Source organism: Lytechinus pictus, chromosome 18 (genome assembly GCF_037042905.1).
Source record: "Lytechinus pictus isolate F3 Inbred chromosome 18, Lp3.0, whole genome shotgun sequence".
In the NCBI taxonomy this organism is placed as follows: domain Eukaryota; kingdom Metazoa; phylum Echinodermata; class Echinoidea; order Temnopleuroida; family Toxopneustidae; genus Lytechinus; species Lytechinus pictus.
In genome coordinates this window covers 16189195-16213798 of record NC_087262.1, presented here as the reverse complement: position 1 = coordinate 16213798, position 24604 = coordinate 16189195, and the positions used below count along the sequence as shown (strand labels likewise).

At 36.0% G+C, this 24604-nt stretch overlaps 2 protein-coding genes across 3 annotated transcripts; one reads left to right on the top strand and one right to left on the bottom strand.

The window, feature by feature from the left end:
* Positions 1-32: 32 nt before the first annotated feature.
* LOC135157472 (dnaJ homolog subfamily C member 12-like) lies at positions 33-9321 on the top strand. Its single transcript, XM_064113092.1, has 4 exons — positions 33-1942; positions 4922-5140; positions 6228-6360; positions 8376-9321. The coding sequence occupies exons 1-4, from the start codon at positions 1862-1864 to the stop codon at positions 8450-8452; spliced, it is 510 nt and encodes a 169-aa protein (XP_063969162.1). The 5' UTR covers positions 33-1861; the 3' UTR covers positions 8453-9321.
* Positions 9322-11438: 2117 nt separating this feature from the next.
* Positions 11439-24592, bottom strand: LOC135157556 (ubiquitin-conjugating enzyme E2-17 kDa-like). 2 transcript variants are annotated; one of them, XR_010296543.1, is made up of 7 exons: positions 24211-24409; positions 22222-22285; positions 21649-21680; positions 18588-18665; positions 17071-17176; positions 15294-15893; positions 11439-15007 (listed from the first exon to the last, which is right to left on the bottom strand). XR_010296543.1 is itself a non-coding variant. In XM_064113559.1 (7 exons), exons 1-6 carry the CDS (start codon positions 24232-24234, stop codon positions 15754-15756), a joined length of 444 nt encoding a protein of 147 aa, XP_063969629.1. In that variant the 5' UTR covers positions 24235-24592; the 3' UTR covers positions 11439-14688; positions 15718-15753. The 2 variants fall into 2 exon arrangements, 1 of the variants encoding a protein (XP_063969629.1); XM_064113559.1 differs by having other exon boundaries at positions 11439-14688; positions 15718-15893; positions 24211-24592.
* Between the last annotated feature and the right edge of the window lie 12 nt (positions 24593-24604).

Below are 24604 nucleotides of genomic sequence, written 5' to 3'. Positions count from 1 at the left end.
ATATTACCTGAGCTCTCAGTTGACAGAGCTAGGGGCCATTACAATGCTATCAAAGGTTAGGTTGAGCCCATTAAGAAGTTGATGAATTACAGTGGTCTTAGGTATTGGCATAAGAAAATTATTGCATTTTGAAGTTTTGCTTATTTTCACAAATCAGTTGTAGGCCTCATCCTCAGTGGAGTCTGAGTTAGAGATATAGAATGATGCCAAATATTTTATGAATAAGATATATAAAAGTACATATTTCGTGGATTTGCGAAGGATCTCCGACTCCACTGAAATACCACCAAAACATAAATTCAAACCAAGTTCTACACTTTTGGAGGGACAATGGAAATACTAAATATTTTAACTTTGATTTAGTTGTAGTGTTTGGTTGTCTTTAAAAGCAATAAGGTGTAATGAAGTGAGAAGCAAGTTTTCTCCCTGTTGTGGCAGTGAGACTATGTATCTTCCTTCACGTACCCAGTGAATGAAGCTTTTTATACTTAAATATATTGAAGCGGGGGTGAAGAACTAGGTGTGGTAGGGGATGAGGAGAGTTTGGATCGAGGGATTGATCTGAGTGAGCTATGTGTTCAGTGGAGTGAGTAGGGTAGAATGAGAGGGATAGTTTATAGAGAGTGGGAAGAGGAGACTGAGAAGAAAGGAAAATAGGATGAAATGAATGAAGTTGCATGGCTCAGTCAGTATACATGTCTGCCCATCATGATCGTGGGTTCGAGTCACCGGGTGGATGGCTGTGTGTAAACGTCTCTATAGTATGCTTCATAGATGCAAGTAATGAATTACAGCTAGTGGAAAACACTCTGTCCCTCGGATAGGACGCTATATGCCCTGTGTAGAGGAGAGTCGCCACACTGATACCTTGGCACTACAAGAGTAGGGGGAAACCCTGGTGTAGTGGTCCACCTTCCCTCGATCCCCAATCAGTAGGAGAGACCTGTACTGATTCAGTTCACTTTTTGTCTCGGGCACGGGTGACACCAAAACAAATGATAGTCACATGCCAATAATAAGACTGGGTCCCCCCCCCCCCCCCCTGGCCAGCTATATAGCCAACCCTATTTATAGAAATAAAGAGAGACAGGGAAAAAGTATTCACCTGATCCATCTCTAAAAGGAAAATTGAGGGATAATTCCTAGATTTTCAATATAAGGTTAAGGAAATATATATAGTCATATCATATCAGGGGCCACATGAAAAATTGTGAGTTTGTTAAAGTTTGCGAACTAAATAGTAAAAGTGAAATTTTGGTTTGAAAAATATAAAATACCAATAAATGGAATAGATCGATTTGAACCAGCTAGTGAGTCCCATTCATTTATTGTATAGCAGTTTATTTTGTCTTTTCCAATATAAAAATATTTAGCATTCTTCAATTTAGCCTTTTTTTTTTCTATTGAATCACGTCACATCGAGTCCCTCACGTCACGCACGTGCATATGCACCTTGAACCTTAACCTGGAACAGCACCAATAACGTGCAACAAGTGGGTAGAGGATTGGAGGTTCAAGACGATCAAACAAGACTATATAGTTTATGATGTACTCTTTCACGTCTATGCGAGTATTTTCAAATAACGTGCACCTATAAATGTCCAGTTCGTACTTTTGCAGGAATTTTCAGGTACTTTGATTACCGCAGTCCTGTTACATTTCGTCAATACTAATTTCAATTCAAGCTTCCCGTGCAGCAGGCGATGCCAGCGGCAGGTCTGTTGTCTACATCCCCTGGAGTTCCGGCTGGGTGAACTTGTCAACTACACTCTCTTCTCCCACTGGCGCTGGCTGCTAAGGCTAGCTGCTGCTGTTCGTCTGAAAGTGAATTGAACTGAAGACGCGACGTGAAGACACGCAAATGATGGATGCGATACTGAATGATGAGAAGAAGGCAGAAGATGATTATTACGTGCTGCTTGGATGTGATGAATTGTCAACAGTGAGTTGTTCCTTCTCTTTTCAGGCCAATTACTCCCATAATATAGTCTGGGCCAGGTGGGTGTGTCATAGACCAAAAGCTTCGGTCTCTGTTATGTTGGTTGTTCAGCTGAACTCCGTTGGCTTCACTCACCAAATACAGAGACCGAAGTTCTAGCGCGATCTGTACAGGGGACTCAATGGCCATATGTTTATGTACTTAAGATCGGATAAAACGGGAAAGTGAATTTGCGCGACAGCCGAGGTAAGTCACTGTTTTTGTTCCTTTTAACTTGATTTTTCTCTGTTTTTTGGCAATTGATGCCAAGAGGGAATATTAATTTGCATTTTGGTCGCGTGAATTTTCAAAATTTTTACTAATTAAAGACAAAAATTGAAGAGCCCCGACGGGGGGATTTTGCATTGCAAGTCCCCTAATGGTGGCTGCACGCTAGCGAGCCGTCTGTGTATGAGGAGAAATTTAAAAAAAAATAAAATGTTAAAAAACTCCTCGAAACAGACGGCTGCCAGCTGTCTAGGTGTGTCAAAGCTGTTCGTAAGTTAAGACTCAGCGACTTTAAAGTACTTAAACTAAGTTATAGAATAACTGCTAAACTGGTGATCCTTTCTTATGGTTTGGCGATGGTTTGGTTTAGCACGTAAGAAAGGATTAAGTCAAGAACAGCTTTATGAAACGGCCCCTTAATGAATAAAGCCAAGGTCTAGTCTCGAGATCAATGACGAAATTGCCATGGATCAAGTAACAAGTTTGAACAAAGTTACAGAGTAGATCTACTTCCATAGGCGGCGGAAGCGGGGGGGACATGTCCCCCCCTAAATTTTAAGTGGGGGGGACGATCCCCCTAAATTTTTTGTTGATAACCTTTTTTTTTTTTTTTTTTTGCTTGTCAATTTTTTTTTCTGCGTCCCCCCTAAAATTTTTGGTTGATAATCTTTTTTTTTTTGCTTGTCACAAAAATTTTGTGGTCCCCCCTAAAATGTTTGGCTTCCGCCGCCAATGTCTACTTCTACGATGATACTCAGGAGGATCCATAAGTCGGGTTCCATAACGGTCAGGATCTATAATTTTAAGTTACACTTAAGCTTGCATGCCGACTATAGGCCTGGGAGTAAACATCGATTGATCGAATGGCTTGCTTTCAGAACAATGCAATCTCTTTTAGCCCCCGCACCTCCCCCACTCAAACAATCAAAATAACATTCAAACACGCGCCATCATGATCACCCAATTCCAGATGTCGACAAGTCTCCCAAAATTATAAAATAGACCCAATTATAGGTTCAAATGATAAAAAATTGTAATTTTGAAAGATACTTCAAATGAAAAATATTTTTAACATCGTTGGCAGTGCCACAGGTGGGGGTTGGGGCATGGTGTGGGCAATGGATGAAATTTTTCAATAAGTAAAAGCCACCACATGCGTGTCTGTCTCAAAGAATACTTCATGAATGAGTTGTTTACAGAGACAAAAATTGGACCCAAGACTAGGCTGATTCATTCATGTGCAGGGATGCACTTGGAGGATTGCATAATACAAGCATAATTGATTTAGGATACATTTTTCATTGGAACAATAAAGTGAAAGTTTTAATATCATTTCTTATAGTTTGTTTTGAAATAGAAATCAAAGAGAAGGGGGAATAAAAGGCTTAATTTCATTTATGAGGAACAGATATACTCTACCCTAGATGTTCTATGATTGAAAAACCCTGTTTGGGAGGTCTTCGAAGTAGGTCAACTATTGGCTTAGAAGACGTGACTCCCGACGAACAATCAAATGATTCGATGGTTTTTCTCAGGAAATAATAGAATGGTAAAGTTGACATTCGTCCCTGGCCTTATGCCGACTTGACCCAAGACAATTTACAACAACCAGAATTAGATCCACATGGCCCCATAACAAAAAGATTAGCGATTGAAATGATGCTTGAGAAGATGTGATACAGACTTCGAAAAAAAAAATGAGAGTATTTTCGTTTTTCAAACGTGCAAGAGTATTTGAAGTCATAAATTGAAGCAATCTCACTTTTTTGCCACACCCCCTGGCGGAATGGATTTCCATTGGTTGAGTGAGATGAGAGAGCTATAAAAGCACATTTCTCATTGGATATTGATTAAAAAATAGGTGTCTTACACTCCCTTACAGAGATAAAATAAAGATAAAATTGTTCTCAGATTACGAATTCTGAGAGATTTTAAGGGTATTTTATGTCACTGATTTTAATGGAGATAAAATATTTTATTTTATCTGAGATAAAATGGATCTTAGAATTCCACCCCTGGTTTTCAGAAGCGGAGAAGGCCATCTCTTTCAAATGGGAAATTGCTAGTTAGCATGATGAAAGTGAAATAGATTCATATAATGATATTCATCTTATTTTCATCCCAGTATGACTTTGAGATTGAAAAGAAGTTTACTTTTATTTCCATGACTTCTCTCACATCTGGGACGAGTTTCACAAAGCTGTTTAATAGTTGTGATGTAGATCTATATATGTGAATATGGGAAGCAAAAATTTGATTGAATTTTGATTGCAAAATTAGCTGGATTTTAATTATGCAGAAATGCAGAGAGATGTTGCATGTAATACTACCATTCTTCCCAACTCTGCTAGCTCTAAACCTGTTTTAAATTTAATGCAAATTGTAATTTTAAACAAATTATTCAAATAGAGAACTTTATTAAAAGGTAGGGAGAAACTTTGACCTCTTATTGGATTCCAATTACATTCCAGTAGTCTGTATGTAAATCATGCTAATTTTTTGAGAAAATGGAATTAATATCAAATGCGCTAGCAGCATGTGACTGACATCACAAAGTAAATATTTAGAAGTCTATAATTCGTTTTGTTTTTAATGGATTTATCAGTTACTTTAGCCAAAGCTTTGTTAGTATGTTTCTGGGGGTTTTGGGTTGAATTATTGAGTGAACACCCCCATTAATAAACAAGCCCCTGCTCTTCTCTGTCCTTTCACCAGACGGAGCAGATTAATGCCGAATTCAAGGTCCGAGTTCTAGAAGTGCACCCAGACAAACGTCCTGATGATCCCCATGCTGTTGCAAAGTTCCAAAAGCTCCAGCAGGCACGGGACACTCTGACGGACGAGAAACTACGGCATGAATACGACCTCTGGAGGCGGAGCGGTCTGTCTATTCCCTACGAAGCATGGTGTGCTACAAGAGGATCAGTTCACATGGTTTGTATAAAATATAAAGCAGTATTCTACCCTAGGACCAAGTTGATTTGAATAAAGTAGCACTCAACCAAACAGTAGACCTTTCATTGAAAAAATAAGAACAAATATGTGATAAAGCTATGCAATTATTAAAAAGTTTTTTTTTCTAGATCAATTCACTCAATTAGACTCTTGGACATAATTACTGTTCTGGAAAATTCTGTATTTATAAATTTCTTTACATTTCATTAAAATTCAACTTTTTACTGTTTTTCTGTTTCACTTTCTTGTGATGCAAATTAAGTTAATTTCCGACTTAAGTGCCCCTTTAATCATAACTAGGTAGATCTATGTATTTGGTACTGGCTAAATAATATAACCAGGGGAGGACACAAATATTTTAAACAATGCCTTGTTTAAAATCAGGAACATTAAAATGAGAAACATTAGCCAGAGAGGGCGCTAAATCCAATGAAAGGAGTAATAAAAAAATATTACAAAACTTATTGAAAAGTGAAAAGATAATAATAATATATGATTTGTAAAGGGCACATATCCACCTTGTTAGGTGCTCAAGGCGCTCCTATATTACCCCGGCTAAGCTAGTCTACCGATTCTGGTGCACACAGCTTTTTGAGGAATTACTTCCTGCCGGTACCCATTTACCTCACCTGAGTCGAGTGCAGCACAGTGTGGATAAATTTCTTGCTGAAGGAAAACATGCATGGCTAGGATTCGAACCCACGACCCTCTGTTTGAAAGGCGAGAGTCAGAACCACAGCCACTAGACCACGATGCGCCCACATAATGGTCTCTGAACTTTGTATGTAAGATTTATTTCCATATTGACTCTTTACCAATCCTTTTGAAGAATGGCTCAGCTCACCGCAGGTTTAAAATTACTCCAGTGCTGATCATTATTTTTCAATTAAATTGACGTGTAATATTGGTACATAAATAATTTGGGGCAGAGTTACAAATTGAACAAGTATCAAGTGCAGTAGAGAATCTGCTGTAACTGCGTTATATATGCATGTACTCCTATTTTATTATTCATATTGTTTGACTATTAACTATTTTTGTTTGAATTGTTATTGCTTCTCATTAGACAATGCATTGGGCAATGAAGAAGAAGAAAGAACCTATGCTGGAGGATGGTTCTCAACTTCAACAGACATCGTCGACCTCATCACAAAGTTGCCCTGGGCACAGCACTGACTCTTCCGATGGATCAGTCCCTTGTAAGTAATGTGAAAAGCCTTTGGGCAATTCCATAAAATAATCAACCTTTTTGTATGCCCGACCCCCATTTTTCTTAAGTCTTACTTCACTTCATGAACTGACCAAGTCATGGTCATTTGAGAACATTGCAGACTGTCAAAAGAACAAGAAATTAGAGACAGAAATTTTCATGAAGATCCCACATATATGGGGTCGGATGTACACATTTTATGGAATTTGCCCTTTAAAGGTAAAGGGATACTCCAAGCTGAAAATAATTATATCTAAATAAATAGAGTAAAATTCACTAAGCGAAATGCTGGAAATTTCATCAAAATCTGAAAACAAGTAAAGTTATTGAATTCAAGTTTCATGTAATCATAAATATGCAATAGATGGGCTGATGATGTCATGTACTCACTTTTACTTTTAACATGTTATTACAAGAAATTGTAAATATTTCATATTTCATACATGTGTGTATGATATGTTTTAATTGTAACAAAGCAAGTTGCAGCAATGATTATCTTGCACTTTAATTCGGTTGTCAATACAATTTTTTTCATTCATGGTGGACAAAATTTGAATAAATAAAATTTTATGAAATAATAAATACCATCATCACTCATCAGTGTGCTCATTGAATTGTTTCACCGAAATAATACAAAACTTCAATGTTCATAATTTTGATCTTCCTTGTTTGATTTTGAGGATATTTTCAGTGTTTTATCTTTCTGATTTTACTTTAATCTGTTCAAATCATATTCTTTTCAGCCTGGAGTACCCCTTCAATTTTTGTCTATTAGGGCTGCTTAATAATTATATTACGTATTTGATTATTTGATGACGATATAGCAATGTATCTTCCCCATTGAATTATGTCAATGAATGTTTACATACCATTTATTCGAAAATCACATCATGGCTTGGTGGTTTCAGCTCTCATCCTTCAATTAGAGGCTTGTGGGTTTGAATCCCACTCCAGGTTTTAATATCCTTCAGCAAGAAATTCTTGTACAATGTGCTGCACCCATTCCTAACCTTAGTGAAGTAAATGGGTTCCTGGGGGATCTAGATGTATTCCTTGAATGATAGATAGTGCTTATAATGGCAGCTCAGCTGTTTCCAGAATGATAACAGTATGTACAGTAAGTGCAGCAGAAGAGTGTATAGGCCTATAGATATTGTGCCATATGAATTACTAATGTTATTGCTATCATTATCAAGGAATTACACTTCATATGAAGCATCAGGTAGGTTGACTCGACCATCCGTAGATTTAAAGGGCAAATCCACCCCAGAAAAATGTAGATTTGAATATCAAAATAGAGAAAAATCAAACTAGCGTAACGCTGAAAATTTCATCAAAATCCAATGTAAAACAAAAAAAGTTATGGCATATTTTAGTTCGCTTATTGTTCACAAAACAGTGATATGCACAACTCAGTGACATGCAAATGAGACAGTCGATGATGTCCCTCACTCACTATTTCTTTTGTTTTTTAATGTTTGAATTATACAATATTTCATTTTTTACAGATTTGACAATAAGGACCAACTTGACTGAACCATAAAGTATTAAACAATGCTAATTCAACATGTTCATGGAGGAATTAATCACCGTTTCACTTGACAATGAGGAGAAAATAAGAATATTTTGTATTTAATATAATAAAATACAAAAAGGAATAGTGAGTGGATGACGTCATCAGTCTCATTTGCATACCGATCAGGATGTGCCTATAACTGTTTTGTGAAATTAAGTGAAACTTTAAAATGTCATAACTTTCTCATTTTGTATCCAATTTTGATGAAATTTTCAGTGTTATGCTTGTTGGATTTTTCTCTTTTTATTCAAATCAATTTTTTGTTGGGGTGGACTTAACCTTTAAGGGGCCTATTGTGGTGGTCCCGTCCTTTTGTAAATAATGTTATTACAAATGTCACACTCCATGATTACCGTATTTAATGCGATAACTTGGTTTAACATAAACCTTTGCCTTTGCTTTTTATATTATATTTTCTGATACTGTAGATGCTGGTGTGCCGCCAAGCTGGTCGAGAGAGAAAGGAGACGATGTCCTTAAAAAGTTCAGAAGCTACCAAGTCTAAATATTCAAACCACCCTCCTGCTCTAACTTGCCATTTTCCATCGTCATCAGTACCATCAAGTTTCTAATCAATTATTTCATTTTTTCTGGGAATCTATGTTTACACGTACGGTATGCTTTTTAAGAATTTGCTCTTATTTCATGTCATTCTTTTTAGTTTATAAAACATTGAATGTAATTATTGTCATTATGTTCTAATTTGATCAAGAGTATCTGTTTTTGTGGAATGTAAAACAATTAATCCAATCAAATCAGAGCAAGTCAGTCATCTTCAATTGAGTTTAATAATGCATTGCTCGGAGTGTGTTGGGTTAAGTGTGCATGTAATATATTTAGTAATTGTCTGAAGCTATAACGAGGACATTTTTTTGTGGGGGGGGGGGGGTAAGCTATAGAAGTACACATTCCCGTAGGATTTTGTTTCATTCGTATGGATAAATTATATTTCTTCAATGTTTGTGTTAAATACTGAACACTCCTATCAAATTTAATTGATTTCCGTCAACTTTTTGATCCGTCTTTCCTTGCAAAGAGCACATCGTCAAATTTTCGTCAAGTATGTACGAGAGTATTTGTTATTTGTAAGGCATGCATCGTTATGACACTACTGGTGTTTGGTATTCAAATGTTTATGTCTACTAGTAGAATGTTCATGTACAAGAATACATGTACATATATTTTATTGTAAACAGGTGTTATATATTAACTGGGAGTTTATTGTGTATTGGTGATTGTACAATGTACATGTGTAATATATATTTGATTGTAAACATTTGTTATATATATGAAATGGGAATGTATTCCAATATATATTTCATTGTATAAAAGCATTGCTTACATGATACATATTGTATGTATTAAAAAATCATGAAAAATCAACATTTATCTTTCTTGAGGAGTAAATATTGTTTCTAATGTGTGGTTTTGCTTCATATTTGTGTGTGGGTTAAGTTTGTAATGACCTACTTCTGGTGACATCTTTTTTTTACATTTTACCAATCACAACTGGAAACATCCCCAATCCAGATAGCCATACTAATCAATTCCTTGTCTCATTTCAAACTGTTTCATATATAAATGTATGATGTTCACCCTAGTTATTAGAATTCTATATTTTTTTTTTTAGTGGCGTCTTATGAGCAGCTTCCCCATATATCAATAAAATGTCATTTTCCAAAAAAAAATTGAAAATGTCACGGTATTTTTTCTATTGTACCTACAATATATCAATAGACAAATTAATTCATACCTGCTTCTGAAAGAAAAACACCTTTAGTCATCTTGATCCATAAAAAAAATGAAAATTATGCATATAACATATGGGGCAGCTACTCTTATATGACTTTCTTAATCTTTGATGGATTTTCCTCAACCCTTCACAAAGATATTTTCTGGAATTTTTTACAACAAACTTTTCTTAAGGGTTAACTTCCCCTTTAAATTCAAGTTGTGTGTGTAGGATGAGGAAACGTCCCTGGTCAGCAACCTATGCTTACGTTCGTGGATCAAAATTTAAAATTTTGAGTGTATAACATCGCATTGTGGAAGCATCGTGGTGTAGCAGTTCTGACTCGCCTTGCAATCAGATGGTCCTGTGTTCGAATCCCACCATGGCCTGGCGTCCTTTGGAAAGGCGTCGGTCCATAATTTGCCACTCTCCACACAAGTGTTAAATGGGTACCAGGTAGGATAAGAAAGCCTATGTAGTATACCTAGCAATCAAGTCTTGTAACTCTTGATGGAATGCTCCCAGGGAGTGGAGAAAGTGCATACATTGTACGCAGGCATGTCGGGATCCGGTGAACCGGGTGATTATATAGATCTTTAAAGCACTATAGAGCCGTCTTTCTGTTTGCTGACCTCTTGGGATGGTTCATGAAAACAGTGACAATATCCCGGAGGGGGGGTACTCAAATTATAACATGATGCCTTTATGCCGCACCAAAAACGATAGTAAGGGGCTCTGGAACTAAACCTTGGTCTAAAATTGGGGTCTCCGGAACTGCTCTAGGATCAACAATTGCCAAAAATGCAATGCTCTGGAACAGCGCAAATTCCATATTATGGAGCGTTATTTCTGCGCGATGAACCAATCAGCGATCTCCGAATCGCTGTGCAGATCTTTTGCTGTTCATTGAGTGCAGTCAATTGCAATTTGCCACTGTGCTGCGCTGAGTATGAGCAGGCACTGGAACGAGAAACCACAAAGTAGAGGGTCTCCAGAATGGGGGAAAAAAATAGGAATTTCTATGACTTTCTATATTGGTGATGCTCTGAAACAGACAAAGGACAAGTCTACCCCAACAAAAAATTGATTTGATTAAAAAGAGAAAAATCCAAGCATAACACTGAAAATTTCATCAAAATCGGATGTAAAATAAGAAAGCAATGACATTTTAAAGTTTCGCTTAATTTCACAAAAGTTATATGCAAATGAGGAGACTGATGACGTCATCCACTCACTATTTCTTTTGTATTTCATATGAAATATTCTAATTTTCTCCACATTGTGAAGTGAAACAGTGATTGATTCCTCCCTGAACATGTGATGCATTGCTTAATACTATATGATTCAGTCAAGTCGGTCCCTATGGTCATATCTGTAAAAAATGAAATATTGTATAATTCAAACAATAAAAAACAAAATAGTGAGTGATGGACATCATCGACCGACTCATTTGCATGTCACTGAGTTGTGCATATCACTGTTTTGTTAAAAATAAGCGAAACTTTAAAATGCCATATTTTTCTTATTTTACATCCGATTTTGATGAAATTTTCAGTGTTATGCTAGTTTGATTTTTCTCTATTTATTCAAATCAACATTTTGTTGGGGTGGACTTGTCCTTTAAGGCTGAAAATAGGGGTCTCGACCACGGCACATACGACTAAGTATCATATATTTATACTTAGTATCCCCCTCCCCCGACAATATATTTTGAAAAATGTGAATAAAATATAAAAGAATGACACTCGTTGAGACAATATACATGTATTCTGACATTTATTCTCCTTTATGCATAACAGAATGGCTATGATTCTCAAATGTGATAGTGGGGCGATAGTAACCTCTACAACATTTTATAAAAAAGATTTGGAAAACCAAGTAACACGACAAAGAAGTCTGCATGTATCTTCATCATCTTAGGTTATCCACCAATTTGTAATTCATTTATGAGGAGAAATTTTTATTCTATATATATATACCCACACATCAGATACATAAAACTCACAGAAAATCACTGTTTTCTGACAAAGACAGGGTTCCCAGCTAAACTTGCAACATTCCACCCCCCCCCCTGAAAAAAGACTTTCGAAGAAAATCCCGTTTATCAGTACTTAATTACCATTCATGCAACTGATTATGCAAATTGGGCAAGCAATCAAAGACCAATACATTTTCATTTTTAAGGATTCCATCCCCCAAATCCAAGTCCTCAACTTTCTGCCCTTTGGAAAGGTTAAAGACATCAATTTGTCACATTTTTCTTTTTCAATTGTATAGCTGGGAAACCTGTTTGTCATTTAAATGTTTGGAAATTGATAGTGAACACTACTTCTTGTTTCACCCTTCTCAATAAATGCAGTCGAAAATGATCATGGAGATCACGGTGTATAGAAAAATTATTTGCCTCTTAGTAAGACTTACATAAGACACTATAACAGAGACACACGATTTTGAGAATTACCAGCAATTCCTTACAATGTTAATTTCAAAAACTTTCTCAATTTACAACAAAATCCCTAAACTTCCAAAATGAACATGACTGTTGAGTAAACTGTTTTCCATTAGTTCTCTAACACTATTCAAATATTTAGCTCTTTATTTTTTTTTTACTTAAACAAAACAAATCAGATACTTATGAAACTATAAGTGAGAACCAAAACTGCACTATATACATGTATTATAGACAAATCCAGTTTGTTTGAGGCCAACTCCAACTTAATCCGCACATGGTATTTCCACATAACACATCAACATGGAATAGCTTTGATTCTTACAAGATACATAAACATATGATCACAAGAGAGAGAAAAAAAACATCACCATCGAAATTGATAGAAAATACAACAGTTTGAAAATTATGGTAATGAAAGTAGAAAATAACACGGATATATTATAGAGAGGGGGCGTTTTGATACAAGATCGCTACATTCAACAAGCTACAATCCATTTTCACTAATTAATGGCATAAACCGCACTCTCATTGATCAATTGGACTATAATCAACCCTAGGGAAGCTACAGAAGACTTTGCATCTAAACTCCCCAAACCATGCAACTTTGTCTTTGTTCAATCACAAGCACACAATAATCAGGACTGGTATTGGACGTTTCTTTCACACGTTATCGAGTGCAAAGTTTGTGTACCATGCCCCAGTGAAAGGAGATTCAGTGGGTGCAAATAAATTCTGAAAAGAAAATAATACAACTAGATTTAATGAAAGCTATCATACATCTGGGTTAAAGCCCATCTAGATGCCAAATTTAAATTCTGGAATGGCTGAAAAGAAGAAAAGAAAAAAACTCAATGAATTACCACTACACTTTTGAAGTATTGGAGTGTTTATGATACTGGAGTATAATTAACATGACTGACCCATTGTCAAAACCGAAGACAAAGCGGTAGTATATCAACATTAGCAATGTAACCATGTCCCCCCATAGAGATTTCGATCATTTTAACTTTCCAAATGATCAATTCATTTTCTCATTTGCAAACCTACAGCATCCTGATTTGATTGATTTTAAATAATTTAGACAGGGCTGTCATTAAACTTGTTCTTTCATTCTGCCAATACAATGTCCCAAATTTATGCTCGACATTACATGAATAAAGCCAGTCCATTGGGGTTAATAATGTTTGGACAAAGAATGAATTCTCACTGTACTGGCAAATAAACCCCGCCCCTGATGAAAGAAATAGTCATCTTAATTATCTCTGTGGCCCCATGTCACAAAACCAACCATTAAAATAAACTGTCCTTTCAATGGTAACTACCATGGTAACATTACGCAACAGCTATACAAAAACATGGTTTCTGAGGAAATTACCACTAATAGTAATGTTATCACAAATTTTCGTTTTTATGCGAATGGCCCCATATATCTGAAACATTCACACTACACCATTATTGATGAGATTAATAGGTAGATAGTGAAAAGGAGAGGAGAGGGTATGAATATTGAAAACATGTTTATACATTGCTTTCAGCTCAGAATCCAAGATAATCTGAAACTTCACATCACTAATGATTGCCAGGGCCAGGTTTCACAACACTTATCATCATTGGCCAGAAACAAACAACTGTTATAAGCTGCTAAAATGCTGTGATCTGATTGGCTCAGAGCAAAGGTATGACAGGTTTCTAGGATTTGAATACTGTAAGCAGGTCTAGTGAAACATGACCATGATTACCATACTTAGATCATTGTAATAGGCAGAATTCTGAAGGAATTTCATCGAACAATCTATTCCCATACCATCATCCTGGTTGACTGTTCCATGAAACAAGTACATGTAGATTTTGAAAATAAAAACCAACATCTATTACAGACAGACGGTATAAACCATTTTAAAGGGCCTGTTGTAATGTCTAGCAGTCTTTAATGTATTCTTCACTGCCTAAAATAATTGGATGCCCATAAAGCAAGGGCGTCAAGTTTTCCAAGCTGAATTACTGTACTAACCCCCAAAAGGCCCCCAAATGCAGGTGATCTGTTGAAAAATGTATGATACACTGGATTGTCCAAAGGGTGATTATATATTCGGGCTAAAATTGATCATAAAAACTTTGAATATATACAGATATATATGTACATAAGTGTGCTTAGGAAGTTTATAGCATAATTCACAATTGAAAAATTGAAAAAAAAAAAAAGCTATAGATAGACATTAGCAATTTAGCATGGAAATGTTTACGTCAGTGTATCATGATGTAATACTTTACCGACAAATCTTCCTCGGATACATACTTTAATCATCTATCTTCTTGTCCACTATTTTAAGTTTATTAAACAAAGAGACACAGTCATGAATCATTGTATATGGGAAAAAAAGAATGTAGCAGAGAAGCGATTCAGAGTGATGGTAGTAATATTAAATATATGACGATAATTTTTCTCAAATAATAATCCAGATGGCCTTGGGTTCACTGATGTCATGGTTTATGAGGCTGCTGTGAAGTTAGAACAGGTCAAATCTCTCATCATTATATTGCTTCTGGCTCTCCTCTCCTGCGATAGGATGGAAATCAAATATGAAAATATTGTATTACCATGACAATAACGTGACAATAAACAACAATGAAGACAATGGTGATGCTAGGGCCGAGTCAAAAACGTTTTAACGCCGTTCAAACAGCCGTTAAAAGCATAAATTGTTGGCGTTCATCCAAACTGTCGTATCAGTCAATTTTGGTCAAAAATTTCTAAAACATTGCTGAAATTTCACATTTTACATCTCTATATTCATGAACTGGCCATCTAAATTCCATAATTCCTTGAAATTGTTTTGATTTAATAGGAAACCACCAAAGAAATGAAGAATATTCACCTCTTTCTTGACGATCATTTTATGATGTTGCACTCAGTAAATATTGTAGTCCCACATGTACACTTTCATGGTGTTGACAGAGTGTAAAACAATCAATAATAATCAAAACGATCCGATCGTTTTCAGTTAATGTTGCACCAACATGAAAGTTTACATGTGGGTCCTCAATAGAGTCAAGACAGAGGTGTATATTCATCATTTTCTTGATAGTCTGATAATCTTATGTATGTAGTCACAGACATGCATTTCTTCTTTATACCACCATTCCGGGAGTAATTTTCAGGACTAATCACATGAAGCTCTCTTACCATACCTCCTCAAATTCGTAAAATTGAGTAAAAATAAAAACACAAATCTCTGAATTCAGGCAGCATATTTCTAGTAATCTTAGACGGTTTGGGACAAACACTGGCGATATGTAAGTCCAACCTCTCAAAAATGTTTTGCATTCTCATATCAGGAAATGGCGGGCCAGACAACCACTGATGACGTCCTCGTTGGAAAAAATTTTACATCAGAGGCGTTACAAAGTTTATAAGGATGTTAATTGAGAACATTCTTTGTAAGTCTGGAAGCATTCCTTTATGCTATAGTCACACCAACAAAACTAATTCCAAACCGACGCAAAAAATAACTTTAATAGCTTTGATCACGATAGAGTCTATTTTGTTGCTGCGACTGTAACATACAATCAATGGTTTCAATCTCACCTTTATGTTACAAAAAAAAGTTGTAGAATAGTGTTGTCACTGGGCATATTTTTGACACCAATCCTTGGCAGCATCTTCGTATTTCTTTTTGTTAGTTTTATAGAGCTTTGCAATTTCTGGTACGAGGGGGTCGTCTGGATTCGGGTCAGTTAGCAACGAGCAGATTGATAGGAGTACTAGAAAAAAAAAAAAAGATGAAAACAAACTTTTAATGGAATTTATATCACATGACAATATTAGGGAATGATACGTATGACATAAAATAAAAACTACTATTCCCTGCTGTTACAGTGTTCTAGAGAGTTATGCCAAGACATGTTGTGATTCACCTGGATGGGGTATGGGTTAAGGCGGTCTGTGATTACGGTAATTAAGTCAATGTTGCTCAATGAATGGCAGCTCAGACAGGTACATGTCTAAATATTTTAGAGTAACTACAAAACCAGTTCATCTCTCTAAAAGTACCTGTATGTATTTAATTGATTTGATTTTATATCATATGTTTTCTGGCAAATGAAATAATAAAAGCCAACATTCTGGTACTTGCGAGACCTAGGCACTGTTATACGTGTTAGAAGAACCAATATCTACAATCAATTATAATTTTCAGTAGTTAACAAAGCAACTTCATCAACTTTCTGGATTGAATTGGTAAGGTATCCCATAGATAAAAGGGGTGTTGCAAGAAAATATTTGTAATCAATGGCAAATTTCAGTTTCAAATTAACAAGGGATAGAACAATTCTAACTAGAGCAAACCATTTTTTTGTTATTGATACGAGAAGCAATCCAGGTTTCTGTCTTACTAAGAGTTCCAATCAATCACAACTATGGACGGCCAGCAACGTCAACATCTAAAATGCATGTTCGTTCAAAATATTTTCTAACTATGATGTATATTTATTCATTCATTGTTTCCTTGAAAATTCACTGTGCTTCTCTTTGTTTACTACAGGACAGTGTGCAAATTTCCTGTAGAAAAAAATATGACACTGATGGATTTCCATAGGGTTACAATTGATTGATTGATGGGGCCCAGTAATCAATTGCAAATTTGCAATTAGTAAGACTTCTGATTGAGTTTGAGACCTGGGGCCCGTTTCATAAAGAGTTACAACTGTTGTAACTTTGCTATTATGGCAACTTCTATGGTAACAGGGCTCAGCAGCCAATCAAAATCAAGGTTACCATGGTAGTTGTCATAATGGCAAAGTTACAACAGTTGCAACTATTTATGAAACGGGCCCCTGAAACTGACTTGCAATCGATTGCAAGTTTCTTGCAACACTCCATAAGAATAACAATCAATTTCATAATCAACTGTACAGTTGATTTTATCTTGTGAAAACATACCTTTTGCAATAGTGAGAGCTGGTGACCACTGAGATCTTAGGATGTCTAGACAGATGCTGCCATTGCTGTTGATGTTTGGATGGTAAATTTTTGTTGTGAAAGCAACCTACGAGAGAGAGAAAATCAAATGCAGGGATTTCAGGTTTTAACAATTGTCATTGAAAAACACAATTCGTTCCATGAAATACTCCCTAGGAGTAAAAAAGGGGGGAAAATGCCGAAGACTTACGCGCAGAGGCAAGAGACATTCCCGACCTTTCGTTTGAGGACACGCACGCTTATTTACTTGAAATGCTAGCTAACAGCCTGGTCACAACTCTTTGTCCACTCCCGTACATGCGATCAGTGGCAAATTTTCTAAAATGTCCTTGCGTCATATGCACGGTTCCGCACTTTTTATCATTCTTGAAGCAGTGTGAAGAGCGCGCGAGGTGGCATACGGTTGGTCACAACCCGTCGTGCACCTCTGAATATGAGATTGGCAAAGTTTTTATGAGTTTTATTGCGCCGCACGCAAAGGTCCATCCATTTATCATCAAACACACAGGAGTACACAGAACAGAAACTGTGGCTTTTGGACATGCCCAAAAATGCTGCATAGGGCTAAGGGTTCTTATAAACGCAAAAACACACAAGGCCACGCAAGATGGCCTATGGAAATGTCAAAACGCTGCATGTGTTCGTGTTCTTATAAACGCCGCATGCTTCATGTTCTTATTCATGCAAGTGATAACTATGGTCATTGTACCTCACTAACCTACTTCTAACATTTAACGCACAAGCAAATTTAGGTCACCAGAGCTTTTTGGCTCAAGATAGAACTTGGCATGTACCAAGTCGGTTGCAGATTGGTTGTGCCTTGCAGATGCAGTGCTGCATGTTCGTCTCACACAGACACAGAGTGGTATAGACCCCAAAAGAAGACGCAGAGAAGTCTATGACTGGACATAACCACCACATTTGACATACGGATGCCAGAGATTTGCTCAGATTCGACATCAGGCTACGATGCACAAGTGTGCAAAGAAGACACGCACGACGAGTTGTGACCATTGCTTAACATTCAAACCCAAGATATTATCACAATTACCATAAACCAACACACTATAGAGTCCAAGGGAAAGGGCAATTTGAATGTCAACCCTCACCAACCTTTTTTTTTGCTCATGTATTTACTGACCTGTTTTATATGATAGACGTAGCTAAAAATGGGAACTTCAGGCATTTCTCATGATTTTTTTTAATCATGAATGATATATCACCATATCGTGATATAAAACCTGACGATACTCAAATACACAAATATGCAATATCGTGCAGCTCTTTTTAACGTACAATATTCCCTCTATTAACACATAAGCCAACATTTATCAATTGGAAACATCTTAACAGGAACCATGATAAATATATCAATATATTCCTTACAATATTCAACTTGCTTCTATGTTTGTATGTTTTGCAATATGTTGAAAAACTTAAAATATTTAATGGGATGGGTCAGATTATCTATAACTCACCTTTGGAGGCTTGAAGGGGTAATCTGTTGGAAAGTGAATAGAAAGGAAAAACACACCACCTGAGTATGGACTGTCGGGCTGTGAAGAGGAAAAAATGAAAAGAGAGAGAAGGAATAGTTAGTCATATGATAATAATAATGTTCATTCATTAGCGCCCTTACAAAATAACATCATTTCGTATCGTTTTACAAAATGATCAGGAACAAAAAAATTATGATAATGAATATAAAGACTACTGATTTAAAAGCATGTCGTAAAAGGCATGGATACCCCTATTGATGATGATAGGGGTGATCTCGACAATTGATTGCATTGATTATTGTGTATGATGCATCATGTAAAATAAGCCCCATGATCAATCACTAAGCTATGTTATAAAGGGCCAATTAAAGAGAAATTCCAGTAGTTGCAGTAAACACTGATTTCATGAGAAAGTCTGTAAAACCAGGCTTAATTGTCAGTATATCATCGAGGATCTAGATCTGGTACAGTTATATAAACTGAACTTTGTGAAACCTTGAAATCTACGCTGAAAAATGTTCAGACTGAACTTCCCCAACAGATAAGCGCATGTGGGACTGTCGTATAATTATTGCTTTGAGCGTCGGGCCCGACGCTCTACCCGAATTCTGTGCTTATTTGCTGATTTCTCAGCAATTACACAATTTCTTCCAGAATCCTTTGACACATGCGTTTTATTTATACAAACAGACACTTTGGTGGTCATTTCATTGGATTCTGTACGAACTCATTTTGATATCGTTAGCAAAACTAGCATTTACCTTTAAAGGTCAAGTCCACCTCAGGAAAATGTTAATTTGAATCAAAAGAGAAAAATCAGACAAGCATAATGCTAAAAATTTCATCAAAATCCAGTCAGACTGCAGGTCCCAAGAAAGTGGCTTCTTTCATCCAAGTGATATTCATGACTTGAGATGTTTTGCATATTTAATGAGCTTGATGCGGACCAAAACACCTCTTTTCATTCGGTCATTGCTGCTCTAATTATGCATCGAATTTCACGAATTTGGTACCATTGTAAAGAAGAAGAATCATTCTTTCAGGTCATGTGTTTGGATTTATTCAAAGATTTTGTAATATAGGTTAAAATTTTGATCTAAAATATGCTACAAAATAAATATTTTCACCTGACAAAAGCTGCTATTTTCACACTTTATTTTTGTTTGAGCCCAAATGATATTTATATCATGATAAAGCTGAATATGTATGCTTTGAAATGATATAGGTTTCAAAATAAGAATTGGTTTAATCGGGTCAAGATCACACTTTTCATTTGCCAAGTACATAAAGCAGCTTGAAAACAAGTATACTGCACTCTGATTGGTCAAAAAGACCACACAATGGCAAATTCCAACGGTTCCAGTGCCTGGGTTCGTGGGATGGTCACACTTCCCATGTGGTAATCTCCTCAAATACCCCGCGCCTGTTGTTCTGTGAACCTTATCCAGCCAATCAGAACTCTGGATTTCATGCAAGTACAACATTTCAGAAATCTCGTCTTGTACCTTGGTGGGAAAAGTGTGATCTTGACCCGATTAAAAGGTGCCGCATATCAAGAGTGGCATTGTGAGAAAGTACAGAAGTTCAGCTTTATGGTGATATAGATATCATTGAGGCTCAAAATAAAAAGTTTTGCACAATTTGCAAAAGAAAACAGAGGAAGAAAATTCAGTTTTGAGGCACAATTTCAGGCCAGAAATTTACTTATTTAAGAAAATATTGTATACAAAATAAATGACCAATATGAAAGAATAACTTTTACTCTATCTGATGGTGCAATAATATTTCATTTAACTTGAGGTTAAAACAGGTAAATTCTTAGAGAAAGAAAATCTCACGAATCACGAGATTTTGCAAGGAGGAGGATTCAGCCACGAGATGATTTGGATGAATCTGGCCTTTTTGCTCATTAGCATAGGGACCTGCGGTCTGACTGAATCGGATGTAAAATAAGACAGTTATGACATTTGAAAGTTCCGCTTATTTTTCACAAAATAGTCATATGCACAATTTAGTCACATGCAAATGAGATAATCGATGATGTCCCCCACTCACTATTTCTTTTATTTTTTTATTGTTTGAATTATACAATATTTCAATTTTTACAGATATGACAACACGGTCCAACTTGAATGAACCATAAAATGTTATGGTAATGGTAATTCCACATATGTTCAGGGAGAAATAAAGCTTCGTTTCGCACGACAATGAGGAGAAAATTAGAATATTTCACATTTCATATAATAAAATACAAAAGAAATAGTGAGTGATGTCATCAGTTCCCTCATTTGCATACTGACGGGGATGTGCATATAACTGTTTTGTGAAATTAAGCAAAATTTAAAATGACATAACTTTCTTATTTTACATCCGATTTTGATGGAATTTTCAGTGTTATGCTTGTTGGATTTTTCCCTTTTTTATTCACATAAGTTTTTGTTGGGGTGGACTTGTCCTTTAAGTGCTACATGTGAGCGAAAGAGTAACATGGACGCATTCATGGTTTTTCATGGAGGGCTTGTCAAAGGTGTTCTGAAAAGTCCACAAGTTTGGTTAGCACAGTGTCCAATTAAAATGCAAATCATTACAAGATTCAGTGTCAAAGATGTACAAGATTCATTGGGACTTTCCATGTTATACCCAAGAATTCAGATTGCAATTACTACCCAAATAAAGTGACTTCTCAATCCCATGTTACATGAATAACCTTCCAATCGCCTATCAAATCGCAATCGCAAATCAAATATAAAAATCATTGATATTAAAGAAGAAAATGTTATATTCTAGATATCGACTTTTTACATACCCTGTTGAAAATGATTTGGCTTCAATTAAGTTCCCAAGTAAGTTTTTTATGAGAAGTCATTTATCTACAATTTGAGATATATACTTTTTGGTAAAGTCTCACGAAAGGTATCATGGATGGAAATACACAATGAAATATTAGGCTCGCTAAAGGCCAAAGGAAGCCAATGATTGTTGGTGGTTCTTAAAATCCTCTGAACGTGTGACTGCAAAGGATTGAAATTTCAATACTTACCGGACCCATTATCGTTGCTTGCCAGTGATACACTGTGTGGATAAAGCATAAAAAGGATAAAAGTTAACAGGATCCAACCTTCATAATAAAAGGAGTTAAAACATGAACATTAAAAAAAAAAGAGAAATGAAAAAATGTTGAAACCCTATAAGACATCCCCTAAAGAAGTAGCCCGACACATTAATAACTAGACTTCTCAAACAGCCCACAATCTGCACTTACTCTACAAAGATGAAAAAAGAGGCTGCACATTTTATCTGCTCTTGGAAGATGATGACTCCATGACCCTGATGCAAGGTAATTTATTTATTAAAGTTTATAAAGTAGATTAGAATAAACTAGTTTGTGTAGCCAAGACAAAGTACCACATATATATATTCTTTGGACATGTTATTTATTGTCCAGACAATATATGACAGGAAACTTTCAATGATGCAACACTAGAGCCCTAAGGAAGATACAATAAACTGAAAGTTTTTTTTTAGAATGACCATATGTTGAATTCAACTGTGGCAATGTACATGTACTACAAACCATCTTGAACCAACCTTAAAAATCAAATATATTACTTACTGTCATCACCGACGGGACCCGCTGAACAATTTGAAGGGGGCTCCTTGTCAAAGTCTTTGAATTCCTGCAAAATGGAAAAATTAAACAGCAAAATGGAGTTATTATCATTCAACATAAACTGTTACTGGCCTATGAAGTGAATTCAAACACTCCTAGGGACGCACCATTACATGTAGATACCAGGGGGGGGGGGGGCTGGAAGCTTGGGTCGATGCAAAATGAGGGAACTGATGACATCACTCACTATTTCTTTTGTATTTTATTATATGAAATGTGAAATATTCTAATTTTCTCCTCATTGTCGTGCGAAACGAAGCTTTATTTCTCCCTGAACATATGTGGAATTACCATTACCATAACATTTTATGGTTCATTCAAGTTGGACCGTGTTGTCATATCTGTAAAAATTGAAATATTGTATAATTCAAACAATAAAAAAATAAAAGAAATAGTGAGTGGGGGACATCATCGATTATCTCATTTGCATGTGACTAAATTGTGCATATGACTATTTTGTGAAAAATAAGCGGAACTTTCAAATGTCATAACTGTCTTATTTTACATCCGATTTTGATGAAATTTTTAGCATTATGCTTGTCTGATTTTTCTCTTTTGATTCAAATTAACATTTTCCTGAGGTGGACTTGACCTTTAAAGGTAAATGCTAGTTTTGGTAACGATATCAAAATGAGTTCGTACAGAATCCAATGAAATGACCACCAAAGTGTCTGTTTGTATAAATAAAACGCATGTGTCAAAGGATTCTGGAAGAAATTGTGTAATTGCTGAGAAATCAGCAAATAAGCACAGAATTCGGGTAGAGCGTCGGGCCCGACGCTCAAAGCAATAATTATACGACAGTCCCACATGCGCTTATCTGTTGTGGATATTGACAACTTTTCCAAATGGCAGTTTAGAGACAGTGATTTTCCGTTTAAAAATATGGTATTTTCCGTTTCTGAAAATCTGTAATTCCATTTCAACTTGATCTAAAGATGGGAATTCTGTTTTGTCACTGAAAATGTACACAGCAAAATCCTGAAGTTTTGCAAAAGTGAATTCCATGAATTTTTACATGAAAAGTATAAGAACCAAACAGAATTTCTGTTTTATTTACCGGTAACACAGAAAATCACTGGCCCATTTAAAATTGATTGTCTGGACACACAACATCTGGCATGCCTGGGTAGATAATCTTACTTTAAATGAAGTTCAGGGTCTTGGCCAAAAATTAAATTGAATTTCAAACACTAAATGAAGTTACGAATTGATGCAGAGGTTCGAGCCCTGGTCACCATGGTCACGTCTTTCGGATGGTGACGTAAGGTCGGTCCCAGACGTAAATAATCATATCTGATTGATACACGTCTGACAAAACTCAAATACACACACATCTACTAATAAAAAATGAAACATTTGTGTGCTACATTTTTACCCTCCACCATCATAATTAAATAAATTATGCTCAACCATGACATGTCAAATTAGTTTGTTTTTTGTCATTTGACAAATGAAAAGAAAAAAACTACCTAACAACATTACCGTTATTCATGTTGTTAATTGAATTGAGGCTTTCTTTACTTTAGTTTCATTTTAATACAAATTTATTCACACAATTTCAATCACACTCACAGAGAGGCTCAGCTCTGCTCTGCCTGGCATGTCTGGAGCTCGATCTAGGTGAAATATAATCCCGACCCAAGATTATATCATGAAAACCAGATCATATATTATTTAAGTTTTAATTAAGTTGTGTTATTTTTTTAACAAAATGGATATTTCAAAGACATTTGTCGAGTTTGTGTGGGATTGTTGCATAAACGGCATGCATCATAAACTTAACACAGACAGGGTCAGAAGGGTGGTGGTTGCAAACTATTGTCATTCCGCGATTCCGCAATTCCATACCCACCACACACACAGTCAACAGACATCATCATGGCGATATCAAAATTTATTTTTAGTTCTCTCGCAACAACCGTTTCTTACCTTTGTTATTCTTTTTAGTGCCATACCGTATCAAAATATATACAGAGTATGTACAAGACAATCTATTTTGGGCACAATAAATACAGCCTTTGGGTAGTTACTTTCAGCAATAAATGAGTTTAGTCAAGTCGAATTTTCTGGATCGTAGACAAGCTTCTCCTTCCTCAATCGACAAATTCGTCAATGCACTAATCGCTGTATTATTTTATTGCGCAAAACACACACGTACGTATGTAGCAAATACATAAAATAAAAAATTATGCGCTTTACTATCTTTGCGTGCACGTTGTGTGGGTGCGCATACTACCACGTTTAATTTGCATGAAAAATTGGGGCCACGAGCTCGAGCGGCGTTCAGCGCTCACGGAACACTAGCGCAACTACTTCTTAATTG

What these genes read in the sequence shown, in the direction of transcription:
- LOC135157472 (XM_064113092.1), top strand. Translation starts at nt 1,862, where the DNA reads ATGATGGATGCGATACTGAATGATGAGAAGAAGGCAGAAGATGATTAT. An exon ending in CAAGAGGATCAGTTCACATG is followed by an intron (nt 5,141 to 6,227) that starts GTTTGTATAAAA and finishes GCTTCTCATTAG; the next exon opens with ACAATGCATTGGGCAATGAA. An exon ending in TTCCGATGGATCAGTCCCTT is followed by an intron (nt 6,361 to 8,375) that starts GTAAGTAATGTG and finishes CTGATACTGTAG; the next exon opens with ATGCTGGTGTGCCGCCAAGC.
- LOC135157556 (XM_064113559.1), bottom strand. Translation starts at nt 24,234, where the DNA reads ATGGCACTAAAAAGAATAACAAAG. An exon ending in ACCCCTTCAAGCCTCCAAAG is followed by an intron (nt 17,177 to 18,587) that starts GTGAGTTATAGA and finishes TCTCTCTCGTAG; the next exon opens with GTTGCTTTCACAACAAAAAT. An exon ending in AGCTCTCACTATTGCAAAAG is followed by an intron (nt 15,894 to 17,070) that starts GTATGTTTTCAC and finishes TTTTTTTTCTAG; the next exon opens with TACTCCTATCAATCTGCTCG.